We start from the raw sequence: 15,868 nt of genomic DNA on the forward strand, positions 1-15,868 counted from the left end.
ATTGTCTTCTATGAAAGAATGTTTTGATTGTTATAAAATACTAAACTATATTTTGAGCCACCCGTACCACCTTGAGAACACTTCTGTGAAATGAACTTCCGTACTAATTGATTATTCGACTACTTTAATTAATGAATTGACTTATGAAGTAATTAAGTTTTGAAAAGCTATTTTGATATAAGAATTGCATGGTTTGCTCACGACTCCGCTCGTTCCCTTATTATTATTCGTTCACCGGTTCCCGGGCCGGTTATGATTCGTGCGTACTATGATAAATTCGGCCGTATGTTGTGTTACGGTTCCCGAGACCTCGCCATAGGGCCGGGTTCCGTTTGGAGTTATGCTGTGATATGGCTGGTGATATGTTATGCTCATATGTGTGCTCGGGGATGTACGGAGATTTGAACCTTCTGGTGTTATGCTGTGTGTGGCACCAGCGTCGTAGTGGTGACCACGTTCCTGTGCTTTGCATGATTTTATTTGCATTATATATATATGTTTTGATACAAATTTTGATATATCATTCAGTACTTCCCTTTGTATCTTTTTGCTTTTAGTTGTGGCCCATATTTCTGTACTCTATGCTTTACATACTCAGTACATCTTCCGTACTGACCCCCTTTTCTCGGGGGCTGCGTTTCATGCCCGCAGGTACAAACACAGGTGATCCACCTCTGTAGGCTCGACTTTCTGCTATTTCGGCGTACTCCCTTTGATCCGGAGTCCACTTTTGGTACATACATCTTTTGCTATGTATATATATTTCTGTATATCTGACTATTTGGGTACGGCGGGGGCCCTGTCCCGTCATATGATTCTGTCGGTCTGTTTAGAGGTCTGTGGACATGTTTGTGGGTTAGGGTCTTTCTGTATGGATATGTGCATATGTTGTTTGGGCGATCCCATACGCCGAGGCGGTCGATCCGCATATGTTTATACGTTTCTTTGTTAGCCCTGTGTGGCCTTTGTTGGTATTTGTTGTGTACAGGGTTATTTTGGATAGTCTGTAAAACAAAGGAAACTCTGCCGAAATTTTTCTGGAAATTATCTAAATTTGGAATATAGCCTTGTCGGCTTCTGCTATTTACTTGAATGCATTGGATAGAAGGGTTCGGGTGTCCAGGTAGGGCGCCAGTCGCGGCCTACGGGGTTGGGTCGTGACAAATAATTACATGAACATGAAGATGAGATGATAACTTACCTCAAGAACTCAGGAACACACAAATTTAGGGACTACTTCATCACGAAGTATATTCCAAAACCTCCACAAGAAGAGAAACTATAACTCAATAAGACAACTGGAACTTTCAACACTTGAATTAAACTTTAATCTTGGATTTCACCTTGAGGTTACCTTAGATATGTTTGAGAGGGTTTTTAGAGTTTTTAGGAATCTGGGGAAATGTTAAACTGAACTAAAATGAAGAAGGACCGAAATATATACAAAAAGAAGCTTCCACCGCCTTTGATATATACGGTCCGTATAGCTGGACTGTAAATCAGCCACAAGATAACACCCACCCATTTTTTCAATTATATGGTGGGGTCCCTCAATTTTACGGTCTATATTCCCATATATGGTCAGTATATCACCCCTCAAAACTCAATCTTAGTTGAAACATATTCTCGTCGATTCGTTTAACTTATAATCCTTCCAATAATTACTATACAAGAACTTAAACTCTTATATACTTAAGGTTAAGATGGTTAAACACTTTCAATCTCAAACACAAACTTGATTCCCAGTCTACGCAAGTCAAACTTAAGGCAAAACTTTACGCATAAAAGTACGAGGTGTAACAAGGTCTGGGTTACGAGGTGTAACAAGGTCTAGGTGTGACTCTGATCACATGTCAAATTTGGTATTGAGACTAACTCACACCCAAAAGCTAGCTCAAAGGAATGACGATTTTCCAAGCCTTATAAGAAGCCCAAGATTCTCATCTGTCATTGATGTGGTTTATTTTCATCAATTTCAATTACAACCCGCCTTCTTTTTCTTTCTTTATTAAATCAGCTCACACCTAGCAAAACAAATAATATGAATTTTACAAAAATGCTTATCTTCATTATAATAAAATAATAAAGATGAGAAATACATGCAATCTTTTTATTTTATTTTTTGTTTTTAGCATAGAGAAATACATGAAATTGTAATAACCATACACGGTAGATTTCCATTAGAGAAGATAAAAAGCACACACAATGAGACAATAAGAAAATAAACTATTACTTTCTCAAGATAACTCTTGAAAGAATGTGACAGGGGAAGGGGAAGTAACGCAAAGGAAAAGAAATTATAATGATTTGTATGTCATTGAAAGGTCATATATAAGAGGTTAAGAAGTTAGATCTTCATTCCAACTCAAATTTCTTTCACATTCAAATTCGAAAATCTTATCAATTAATAAATTGTTAAAATTAGATTTTTTTTTTTTTTGTCAAAATTAAGAAAATGTATATTTGAAAGATAGGATTCTGAGATCCTATTTATCCTTATCCTACAATGATATAATTATTTATATAATCCTACCATAAGAAAATTTTATAAGAAGGAGCAATTAAAAATTGGAGATCAAACTTATTCGTCTACAAACAACTCATTCTCTTTCCTTATAGTAATGACAGATCTAATTCGTATGCTTTTTTTTTTGTTACATTTAAAAATATCTATATATATATAATCTAAAAAGTATTACTTATTTGATGATTTTTTTTTAAAAAAAATTCAATTATGCCCATATGGGCTTTTTATTAATTTCAGAAAAAGAAAATGTTCAAAAGCCCAACCCAAAACCGTGTCGGCCCAAAAATAGAGCAAAAATAAAGAAAACAAAAGCAACAGAAAAACAAATAAAAAATGTCACTTTCCTAAATGAAACACTAAAAAATCGGGGCTTCATCTCTTTCTTTCTCTATATTTGTCACTGTTGTTCCTCGCTGTCGGTGGTGCGAAGGTGATGAAGACCTTGGTTCCTTTCTGATTCACACTTCCAGGTGTGGAATAGTTCTTCATCTTCTTTTTGAAACACTTCCAGGTAACTCAGCTTCAAATTTCTCTTCATATTCGACTAAAATTTAGCTAATATGTCTAATACTTATTGTTTCTTTACTCTGTGTATTCGATTGTCCCTTTTGCCGATTTTCCAAAAAATCCACCTCGATGTTGAGCTTGTGCAAGTCTTGAGTTCGAGTCACTGGTCAGTGTACCTTCATGTTATCAGGTATTTCCTTCCTTTCAAACTCGACTTGTTTGTATGGTGTGTTGTGATGTGGATTTGTCTCTGCTTTGGCTGACTCTGAATAGTCTGGACTATTGTGTGTGAATAGTTGTGCTGATGGTTGGCAAAAGTGGTTTCTTTACTGATTGAGTTCTTGCAATATATCTGTGTGAGTAATTCTCCTTAAATAACATAAATATAGACTTGTTGTATGTCCCTTGGATTGAACATCATGGGCTGTTAATACCACCAAGTAGACAAACAATTTCTCTACATTCGTGAAACTTAAGTGAAAACTATAGTATAGAGATATGCGTTGCCCCTTGATTTTACTGTACTGCTTCAAATGTCCAGACAATCCATGATATATTACCATTATGCTTGATCCTGTACTCCTGCTGCATGTTATGTTTATACCTGCACAAAGAAATAAACTGTTAGTTAAAAAACTTCCTTTCTCATCCCTAAGGATTTGAAAGGAAGAGGTTTTTCCCCTATTCTTCCTCTTGATTCTCCTATCACTTCTCCTCAGTCTTTTCTTCCCCTGCATTATGAAATTACCTTATTTGAATTCTCAAATATGGAGTCTGTGATTTATCACTATTTAAAATCCTTCTCAGCTATACATCCATGTACATGAAGTGCTCAAATTCAGTGATTCCTTTGTCTAAGGCTCTATTAGCTAAAGAATCAGCTAATTGATTACCTTCCCTAAGAATATGAGCATAAATCACTTGCCCCCCTTTCCCCAGATCCCTTATTTCTTCAATCCAACCTGGAGCCTTTTTGGATGGGCTTAAAAAAAGTAGCTTATAAGTTGTTTTCAGCTTTATAAGCTGCTTTAGATAAGTTAAGCCAAACAAACCCAATTAATTTTTTGGGCTTATTTTAAGCAAAAAATGGCTTTAAGCTGGCCAACCAAACACTCAAAAAAGCTGAAAATAGCTTATAGGCAACTTATAAGCCAATCCAAACGGGCTCCTGGTATACTCCAAGGAGATTTCCAAGCTTCAGCCAGAATCCTCTGCACCAATTGAGAGTCTGTTTGGGTAATAATTCTTTCAAGATTCTTTGATATGCACCACTTTAGTGCCTCCAAGATAGCCACTGTTTCTGCTGCATTGTTAGTCACTTGACCAATTTCTTCAGATTTTGCATGGATAAGATTTCCATGCTCATTCCTCACACAAAAGCCAAATGATCCTCTCCCTGGATTACCTCTAGATGCACCATCAGTGTTGCACAAGACCCAATCCTTGGGAGGAGGATTCCAAACCACCTTCCTGTAGGTCACCTTACTTCTGTATCCCTTCAACATTTCTAGTAAATCCTGCCATTTATTAGGAATAAGTTGAATGGAAGGGTTCCTGAATTTGACTACATTCTGAATAGTGGCAAAAATTTGAAACTTGCATTTGGCTATAGTCCTCTTTTCTCCATGTTAAGAGCATTTCTTATCTTCCAAAGTTCCCAAATTACTATAGCAGGCACAACACAATAAATTGGCTTCAACTTATTAGAGACAGGTTGTTGCTACCATTTACCTATGACCTGTTGCAACTGTAATCCCTCAATATTAATTCCTACATAAGAAGCAAAAAAGGACCATGTCCTATTAGCAGCAAAAGACCTAGCAAAAGTATGTTGGATTGTTTCCTCCATAGGATTTATGCAGCACTAACATCTTGATGCTAGGTTGATTTGCATTCTCTTCAAAACATCATCCAAAGGCACCTTGAATTTCCAACATCTCCATATGAAGAATGAGATCTTAAATGGATGTCCTTTTACCCAAATGTACTTATATAAATCACTCTCCTGATCCCTCAATCTTAAATAATCCCATGCTGTGTTGACAGTAAATTCTCCTTTGTTTTTCAACAACCACCATACTTTATCTATGACTTCTACTTGAGATACAACTGGTAGTTTTATGATATCACATATATGTTGAACCACATCTTCAGGTAAACAATTCTTTAATCTATCCACATCCCAATTGCCTTGTCTGACCAACTCATAAACATTCTGAATTCTATCATCATAAGTGTCCCCAGTAATAAGATGACACAAAGCACCCAGACCTGCCCAATTATCATACCAGAATAGGGCACTGCCACTCTTTAATTGCCACCAAATATGATGTTCTACTTAATCCCTAGCTTTAAGCATCTTCTTCCAATTTTGTGATCCATATTTCCATTGTACTACAACTGCATTTTCATTCTTGCAGTATTTATTACTCATGAATGCACTCCATAAAGTTGGTGAAGTTCTAAAATTCCACCATATCTTGCAATATAAGGCCATTGAGACATCATATAATGATCTAAAACCCAAACCTCCCTCCTTTTCTGGTAGACATAAATTCTTCCATGCTGACCAATGCCTAATCTTTCCTCCAATAGTATTATTCCAGAAAAATTGTGCAAATAACTTGTGCATTTGATTGACCACACAATCTGGAGGGTTTAGAGCAGATAAGAGATGAATTGTCATTCCTTGTAACACATGTTTAACGAGAATAGCTCTACCCCCAAAGGATAGCATATTTCCTTTCCATGACTGCAATATATTCATAATTTTGAGCAAAATGGCATTTTAGAAAATCTTTTTCCTTCTACTGTAAAAGATGGAACAACCTAAATAGGTAAAAGGAAACTCTATCCTGCCAAAAGCAATACTCATTTCCACAATCACCCTTATATCTCCTGTGACATTGTGATGCATGTAAACAAAACTTTTCTCTCTGTTTATTTTTTGCCCTGATGTTTTCTCATATTTCCTCAACACCTCCATGATTAATTTTAATGACATAACATCTGCTGAGGTAAAAATGATCATGTCATCTACAAAAGCAAGATGATTCACCTTGGGACTCCATTTTTGGAGTCCATATCCTATAAACTGTGGCACATGATGTAACTGATTTAGGTTTCTAGACAGAACCTCTTTAGTTAATATGAATAGTGTAGGAGATAGGGGATCACCCTATATTACCCCCCAGGAGATTGAAAAAAACCATGCTGCTGTCCATTTATCAGTATAGAGTACTAGTTGTTACTAACTATCCTGAAAATCATGTCCATTATTTCAAGAGAAAAAACAAATTGCCTCATAACCTTGGTAGGAAATAACTATGTAACTTTGTCATAAGCTTTTACCATGTCCAACGTCATCACCACATTTGCTGACTTGGTCCTCAATTTTATATCTGCAACTATTTCTTGAGTCAACAAAATATTCTCAACAATGCTTCTCCCTTTTACAAACCCTGCTTGATTAGGAGAGATCAGTTCCTCTAAACCTTCTGCCATTCTTTCATGAATTAACCTTGAGAAAATCTTATTACTAAAATTACTCAAGCTGATGGCTCTCATGTCTGAGAAAGTAGTAATGTTTTCTTTCTTTGGCAATAGGACTAAATTTGTATGAGTCACAAATCTTGGCAATTCATTACCACAAAAAACGATTCTTACCATATTAGTCACATCCTCTCCAATGATATCCTAACAGGATTGGTAGAATAAACTTGTAAACCCATCAGGGCCAGCATCACTTTCTCCTTTGAGCTTAAAAACAATATCTTTTACCTCCTCATTCTCTGGCATAACAGTAATTCTACTGTTTTGTTCATCTGATATTATTTTAGGGAAATAGTCCAGAATCTCAAAGCTAATAGGGTCAGGATCCTTAGCAAATTGATTAGTGAAATATCTAATTGCTTCACCTGCAATGTCTTCCTTGTCCTCCAACCATGTGCCATTCTGATCTTGTATTCTTGTTATCTGCAATCTCTTTCTCCTCCCCTGTACATATGCATGAGATAACTTAGTATTCTTGTCACCATCATCAAACCACTGCATTCAAGCCTTCCGCTTCCAAAATGCTTCTTCTAAATAGAGATATTTGTATAAATCTACTTGGACCTTATGCAGATTTTCCTTGTTTATAGTAGAAGGGTCCACTTCAAAATGTTCTTCCTACACTCTTATGATATCTTCCAAAGATTTAATTTGCTGAAAAATATTCCCATAATTATTTTTGCTCTAAGAGACCAAAGTAACTTTTATCTTCTTCAATTTAAAGTGGAAAATAGGGAATGAATTAGCCATGAAATCTGCCCTCCAATTATCTTTCACCAAATCCAAAAAGGACTCATGTTTCACCCAAAAATTTAAGAATTTGAAAGGTTCCTTTATATGTTCAGTATTCCCAGTGTTACACCCCGGAAAATTTTGCGCTACCTAGACTGTAGATAGCTTAGTGTGAGCCCGAACAAGAGTAAAGTTATAGAGGGATTAAGGAGGAAGGTTATATTATAAGAGTGTAATAATATGTATATATGATATGTGGAAACCATATGGGGTGAATCGGTTCATATATCACTTGACGAAAAGCCCTTGTTACTGTAAGCTAAGTGGGGCCCACACGTAGGGAGTTTTATAAAGGACATATGAAGAGATATATGAGTATTACATGGGAAGTTGAGCAAGTCCTAAGAAGGACCCTTAAGCCAAATATGGGTATAAGCCTTCCAAAAGGACGATTTTTAAGAAAATATTTTTGGATGATCTGACTTGGAGGGCCCAAAACGCCCTTATAAGTTTGGAATTTGGACAAACGCCAAGCATGACAGTTGTAGATAATTGAATTATCTTTCCAACCATATGTTGTGGGCCCTCACACGGTATCGGGATCAAGCGTTATGGCCTTTTTACGGAATGAACATGCAGTCAAAAAAATTAAGGCTGCGCGAACGCGACCAAAGGTGGCGTGATCGTGCTGAGTTAATTTTATGTCGGTCCAGGCAAAACCTGGACCGTTATATAAAAGGGGGATGCCCCCTATTTTCACACCAAACACACCCAAACCTCCCCAAAACATCCAGAATATTCTCCAACTTTCCAATATCAACTTTTTAGCCCAAAACCAGGTATAATTCCCAAATCCTGGTCCAGACGGCGTATCGTTGCAACTGCCAAATTGTGTATTGATGCGTTGTGGCTTAAGATCAAGGTGGAGGAGTGAATATATAGCAATATTACCAAGATAAAGGTATGAATCTCTTCCTATTTATGTTAAACCCGACTTATTTATGAAGAAAGCGTGGCAAAATAATTGTATACTGAGTCGATTAGTTATGAAAGTTGGGAAATAGCATGTGGGCTGTTTTATGGAATACTTTGGTGTTGGAAATGATGCTATTGATGTTGGTATTGTTATTATTGTTATTGGTTGTTGAATTGAGAATTCGGGCTAGGCATATAAACAGGGGAAATGCTGTCCGATTTTCGGCAGAATATAGAATAGTATGATTTGAAACTTAGAACAAGTGTGCGATAAAGAGGCTTACTTTAGTGTAAATCCTCTTAAATGTACACTTTCCAGCCCGGGCAAATAAGCGTAGCTAATAAGAGGTGGAACAGGTATGTTAAGGCTTTCCCTTTCTTTCATTTTGGCATGATCCTATGATACAAGCGAACAACGAGTAATCGAGACTCCATATTACTCTACACTTAGAAGTACTAGGAGTATCTCAGTTATTGATGATCCTGTACCCCTCTATTATGATTATTCCTTCTGTTCATGGGTCCTAAACGTTGTATTATGATAATGTTAGTTTATGTTATGCATCACATTTATTTGCATACATGCATATTGACCCGTGACCAGAAGGCATTATATACGCGTATATTATATGTATGTGGGGTATGGGGAAAGGGCGAGGCGTTATATACGCATTACCACCTGATCAGCTGGTGCACAGTGATAATGATTATTATGCCCGAAGGGGCCATTATGCTATTATACTCGAAGGGGCCATTATGCTATTATGCCCGAAGGGGCCATTAGTCTGCTATGCCCGAAGGGGCCTATATGGAACGTTCCTCGGCACTATGACCTATGCATTGCATATCATACGCCCTCATAGGCATTTTCAGCAAGCAGAGATATATAGATATGTTTAGATAGTCAGACATACAGATGCATTCATACAGATATGTTCAGACACTTAGACATACAGATGTACTCAGTCAGTCAGTTTAGTTTATGACTTTCTGATTGTCTTCATGACTCCTATGTGTATGTTACTCTTATGCCTTACATACTCGGTACATTATCCGTACTGACTCCCCTATTGTTCGGGGGGCTGCGTTCATTCCCGCAGGTTCAGATAGCTAACCGGAGTAAGCCAGACCAGTAGGGCCTCTTTCCAGTTCCAGCCAGTGAGCTCCATTTGGACCGGAGCTACAACCCTTGGGTACGCTATTTCGATATGTATATAGTTGGGTATGGCAGGGCCTTGTCCTGTCTCTTCTACAGTCTGTATCTTATAGAGGTCTGTAGACAGTGATATGTAGTCGTGATGTTATGCAACCTCGTTGGCGTTTATTTTGTTGTACAGTATATATGTAGCTTCCAAATCGGCTTGCGCTGTTACTCTCAGTATTTATGTTATATGTACGCGTTTGTCGTGAGTTCCCGGTACAGTGCCTTTTATGTTGATTGTTCGGGAGATGGTGCAGCTCAGTTACAGTTTGTGTATGGGCCCAGGATAGTCAGTGAGCAGTAAATGCAAGCATAGGACTGCTTGGCTAGTAGTGGTCGGGCACTTGTTACGGACCATCGGTTTGGGTCGTGACACCCAGCATATGAAATGAGTAATGGAGCATGATCTGAGCGAGCTCTAACCAAATGTTGAATATCAATATTAGGATAAGTATCCTGAAGCTTCTAATTACTCAAACACCTGTCTAGTCTCTTGAAAATACAATCCACTCCACTTTGGCCATTACACCATGTGAACTGACTTCCTTTAAAACCCAAGTCATTTATCCCACAATTCTGTATGCCTGATTTAAAGTCTTGCATTTCATACACACTAACTGGAAGATCCCCATATTTCTCCTCTTATGAAGTAATTACATTAAAGTCTCCCCCTATCATCCATGGAATATTCCATGTATCTGATAAATCTTCCAAACTTTCCCACATTTCTCTTCTTTGTACTTGAGTGCATTTTGCCTAAATCACAGTAATAAGGATGGCCTCTTGTAATCCTTGTGCTTGCAATTTTACTGTGACCAGTTCTACAGTGAAACTTTCTTCAACAAATAACCAGATCTTCCCAGTATTATTAGCAACAACTATGTGTATATGTAATTTATCTTCATAATCATCAATTGAATTAGAATTCTGAAAAGGCTCTAGCAAACTAATAAAACCAAACTGATACTGTAAATGCATACTTGTTAATCTTGGAAAAGCTTCCATAGTATTAATAGTTCTGATATTCCAGATTAAAGCATTCATATCAAACATTGTTCTTATATAGGGCTCTTCTAGTTTGGTATCCTCCTGGAGGAGCACTTGTATCTCTTGGTTTTTTCTTCTTGCCTTTACCCCCTTTGTAACACTTAGGATATATATCCCCTTCCTTTATGGCCTGTTGAAAATGCTGTTGCAATGATTGCCCATTAATGTCTTTCCCTCCACTCTGCTGCTGTTGTATTTCATGGTTCACCTGTTTAGAATTTTGGTTGTTCCCCTTCATATTCTCCTTATTGCTACTATCATTGACTTGATGTGACACCTTATTAGATGATCTTTGTTGCACTGAACTGTTACTCATCTTTTCTTCTTCCTGTTCCTTTTCAGAATGTGCTTTGTTGACCTCATATTATCTGCTGGACCTGCTACTACCTTGTGTACTCTGAGGTAACATCTGCACTTTCATGTTTTCTTTTTCATCACTACTTATTACCTGCTCTCCTTCTGCCATAGTTCCTTTACTTGTTGTTGATGCTTTTGCTACATTCCCCATGACTTCCTCATTGATTGTATTAGTATCAGATATGTCCTGTCTCTCTTTCATTATGCTTTTATTTCCTCCTGAATCTGCTGTTGAGAATTCCTTGTCTGTTTGCTTGTCTTTCCCTGATGCATCTGTACTTGCTGCTCCTCTTCATCCACCTGATACTTGCTTATGTTTGCATTCAAACCTGATTGAGATGGTGACACCTCTTTCCTTGCTTGCCCAATTGATTACTCATATTTGATTGAGTAATCTCTGCAATCTTGTCCAGCTTCGTATTACTTTTCTATATGTCCCCTGTATTTGAATTTGAGTCTCCAAAACTATATCTTGTTCTGTATCATTATCAATTGCAACCCCATTCTTTTCATTTGTACTTGCATTATTTCCTTTTTCCCCTAATGCTTCAAAAGCATTCTGAACTAACACTCCTTCTTTATGAGTATTTTCCTTTCCAACCTCTGCAATTATAACTCCAGATTTATCCGTAATATACTTGTTTTCCCTCCTTAACATCTACTCCTATTTCCCCTGATTGTGCCACCCTCTTGGCTTGTTTTCATGTTGTTGTTGAATTGGCTCTGCTTGTAAAGACTTCATTTCCTCCCTATGCTTTTTTTGTAACTCAGGATTCAAAACCCTGCATTCATTCTCTCCATGACCCTGTAACTTGCATTTCTTGCAATATTTGGGAAGGTAGTCATAATTAATCATTATCCATTTTGATTCTTTCTTTCCAGTGCTGTCATCAATTTCAGAGATATTGATTCTTTTAGGATACTTTGCTAAAATATCAATCCGTACCTTCACCTTGGCACAACTAGGCCTAGTTCTATTAACAGTTGCCAAATCTACAGTCAAAGGTTTACTCACAGCAGATGCCATTGAGAAAATAGCCTCTTTGGCAAAAAAAAAAATAATAATTGGGAGGTAGTTCAGGAAAGATGATCCAAGCTATTGCTTTTGTAGTTTCATCTTCTGGTTTAAACCAAGCGTCCCAAATTAAGGGCCTCATATGACAATGTCTATCTTTTACTTTCTGGTAATAAGCATGAGTGGAAAGCATTCTTACATAATCTTCCAACAAAGACAGTCTAATAAGGATATACCTCTCCTCTATTAGACTAGTTGTAGCTCTTCCTTTGATACCACATTGTATAGGAATTATGTCTCTTAATTCTTTCATGCTTATGATATCATAGGAGAATTTACCAAGAACAGCCTAGGTAAGGACAACCCATTGAAGATCTTCTTTCAATGTCATTTGTTGTATCTGTGTAGAGTTCCATTCAATATGAGGCTCACAATTTACAAATGTAATGGGCTTGGAGGGGATATTAATTTGATCCGCTTCTTGAGTTGATACTGTGGGTTTCAAAAGATCTGCATACTTACTTTTTTCGATAGGCAAAATACTAGGCTCGCACACAGGTTGTTTTCCCGACTATGATCTTTCATCCTTTGTATAATTATCATTAAGAACTAATGGAAAAATGTGTTTATAGGATGTTGATGGTTTGGCTAGCTATTGTGACACATGCGTAGGCAAACTGGAAGGTTTCTTAACAAAATTGTTGGATATAGTAGGAAAATGGTTTATTGATGGTGGAACAGTCACAGGTGGTGACTGTCCACCGACGGTGGTGGCCATATTGGCCGGCAGCTGCTAGGGTTTTGTATTTTATGAATTAGGAGAGAGAAGAGAACGTAGTGTGGGGTATTCATAGTCTATTTGATGAAATTATATTTAATCATTAGGAGGTAAAAATCATAACACGTTCCTTAGTTATTTCCAATAGGTAAAAATTTGCAGTAACAAAATTACAACAACAATGTATAAAGTTACACTTTTTACATATAAATTCTAATAATAAAATTCATGTTTTTAGAAGAATGTTAAGATTAGTAATTGAAAATTTTCGTTTAAAACAATATTCTTCACCATTATTATTCATGTTCTTTTAAATAAATATTTGTCTTTCGACTCAAAATAATTTTTTGAATTGAACAATCCAAATTCAAAAACTTTATCAGTAGATTCAAAAAAGTTTCTTTTAATTGTAAAATTCAAGCCTTTATCTTATAAAATTTGGTTTTAAATTTCAAAAGCTTCATTAGTTAGCTAGTAATTGTAGTCTCACTTTATTGATTTTGTATTGTCGTAAATAAATTGATAGGAGTACTAACTATTTGTTAGAGAGTAATTCAAGTGGTTATCATATGTGAATGAGTTATGAAATGTGCATAATTTGTAGAATTTTTTCTTTTCTTTTTGGTCTCTAGTTAAGATAGAAAATTTATAGGGCAACTAAACATATTTTTCTTCTTTATAGTAGAATTAAACTTCTACTACAAAAAATACTCCTTCATTTCCCCTCAAAAATCTTCCACTGTAAACCTTAAAAAACAAACCCTAAACCCTATTGTTTGATTTCGGCATGGCTACTGCCACCGCCGGTGCATGGACACCCCTACCTGGGGGTGACCAGTACCGGGTTCCAGAAGAACCACCACCGAAACAACATCTATATGCTCAGATATTAAACCCTTTGATTGAAACAGCCACTATAAAACCTAAACCAAACCCTATTAAAGAAAAACCTCTAACGTATGTGCATGGCGAGCCCATGGTGTTGTGGGATGAAGTGGAAGTGAATGCAATGATAATACAAGAGAAGCTTCAATACGCAGTGATAGGTAAGTTCTCATATGGATGGCCTGAACGTGGAGAACTACGCAAAATAATCCCTCTTCAATGCGAGATAAAATCTGAATGCCCCATTGGATATTTGTGTGAAAGACATCTTCTCCTCAAATTATCATCCATGGAAGACTATATTTATGTGATGTCCAAACCTGCGTACTACTTGAAGGTTAAGGATGGTTTCTAGCAAACGAGAGTGCAAAAATGGGAACCTTGGTTCCATCCGGAATATGAAACCTCGACTGCCCTTGCATGGATATCTTTTCCTTCATTAGCTCCTAACTTTTTTGTGAAGGAGTCTCCTTTTACAATGGCTAACGCAGTAGGGAAACCTTTACATGTTGATATGGCAACAAAGAACAAGTCTAGACCTAGTTGTGCAAAGGTGAAGGTAGAGGTTGATTTGTTAAAAGAATTCCCTAAAAGAATTAATGTTGGCATGAAAAGGTCGGGCACTGGAGAGATCATTGCAAAATGGATTGATATTCAATATGATTACATGCCAAAGTATTGTAAATCATGTAGACTTCAAGGACACAATTAGAAGGAATGTTTTGTGCTTCATCCAGATTTAAAACTAGCAAAGGAGAGTAAGGATGAAGAACATGCAGAGACAAATGTTATTGATGCAAATATGAAACAAAATTGGCAGGTTGCAAAGGATGCTACATGCACAAATCTTGTAGTGTATAAAGGGAAGAAAGCAATGAATAATGAAGTACCAGCAAAAGATACTTGGAATCATGGAAAGAGGAAGAATGAAAGGGCACTAATAAGTTAGTATTTTACCAACTTATCTCTTCTTTAATCTTATGTTTTTGCTATGTTTGCTTGAGAAAATAGTGCATTTAATATCATTTACATCTATTTTACAGGTTTATCTGATTTAGAAGTGATCGGAAGAAACCAAGTGAAAATAAAGTCAAAAAGAGGTCAAATTGGAAAAAACTGCACAGTTTTGCAAAACTGTCAAAAGTGGACAGTTTTGCAAAAAACGGAACAGATTTGCAAAAAACGGGCAGAACTGCAAAAACGAAAACCTGGGGCACATTTTGTCACTTTTTGGACTTGGAAAAATTGGGAAACATAAAAGGAAGACAAGGGGGCAAAATATTTTCATCTTTGGCATAACACATAAACTTGGAGGCTAGGGTTTCATCACCAACACCATTGGTGGAGAAGATTGGAAGCACTTTAATGAGATATTTCTTAATCCTTTCTTCAATTCCTTGTTTTGTATTGAATATTTATGTGTGTAGTATTTCATTTCAATATTTGAACCTTGTTTATGGAAGTATACATTGTTTAAGTTTGGATTGAATCTCTTGTTTTGCTTATGTGTTGAATGATTTTATTCCTAATGAAGTGGGTTATTGTTTCTTTAATTAATCTCATTTTGAATGATTCTTAAGGGAGTAGCTAACCCTAAGACTTGCCCATTTATTTCGATTTAAACTTGGAAGAGGCAAACTCGGGATTGGGAAAGATTAATTAACAAGAATTTGGGGCGTTAACCCTCATCTAATGGAAATCGACCTAGGAATAGGCGACACCACTTGTAGCCATATTCGGGTGTTCTTAATGCTCCTAATTGCTTTAGGGATATTCAATTAGGTAGTCTAGTTAGTCTTCGGAAGAAGCTAATTTAGAGTCATTATCCGAGGCTAAGTAATATAAACTCACTATTATTTGTAAATCATGAAGTACATTAGATCGTTACTTGAGCGTAGTTTCCCTTGTATCCATGCTTGTGGCCATTGATCATTTTACTTGCTTTCTAGGTTAGTTTACATTTTTGCATTAGTTATAATTTTCTCTCAAACAAAACCAAAATGTTATCTATCGTTTGGCTTTAGCTATTATTGGTGAAAATTCCTACTTTTCCTAATCGCCTACATATTGTTCTCTGTGGGATTCGACCCCGACTCATAGTTAGGTAAATTATATTTGCATACGACCGTGCCCATTCTAATTAATATGGTGGATTTGGACGTTATCAGGCACAAAAGAGGAAACAAGAGAATATGAAAAAGAGGGCGGAGCATGAAGGAGTGATTAATGGTTTGGGGATAGTAAAGGATAACAGAATCAATAATCCTCAGGCTGATGATTTTGGTAAGGATA

At 36.6% G+C, this 15,868-nt stretch overlaps 1 protein-coding gene and 1 long non-coding RNA gene across 2 annotated transcripts; both read left to right on the forward strand.

Moving 5' to 3' along the window:
• The first annotated feature begins 2,891 nt into the window (after positions 1-2,891).
• On the forward strand, positions 2,892-11,187 carry LOC132642438 (uncharacterized). Its single transcript, XR_009583160.1, has 3 exons — positions 2,892-3,224; positions 9,394-9,486; positions 10,884-11,187. It is a non-coding gene; the product is annotated as an uncharacterized LOC132642438 (long non-coding RNA).
• Positions 11,188-13,918: 2,731 nt separating this feature from the next.
• On the forward strand, positions 13,919-15,372 carry LOC132642439 (uncharacterized). Its single transcript, XM_060359635.1, has 2 exons — positions 13,919-14,520; positions 14,620-15,372. The coding sequence occupies exons 1-2, from the start codon at positions 14,379-14,381 to the stop codon at positions 14,832-14,834; spliced, it is 357 nt and encodes a 118-aa protein (XP_060215618.1). The 5' UTR covers positions 13,919-14,378; the 3' UTR covers positions 14,835-15,372.
• Positions 15,373-15,868: the final 496 nt, after the last annotated feature.

Source organism: Lycium barbarum, chromosome 5 (genome assembly GCF_019175385.1).
Source record: "Lycium barbarum isolate Lr01 chromosome 5, ASM1917538v2, whole genome shotgun sequence".
Classification (NCBI taxonomy): Eukaryota; Viridiplantae; Streptophyta; class Magnoliopsida; order Solanales; family Solanaceae; genus Lycium; species Lycium barbarum.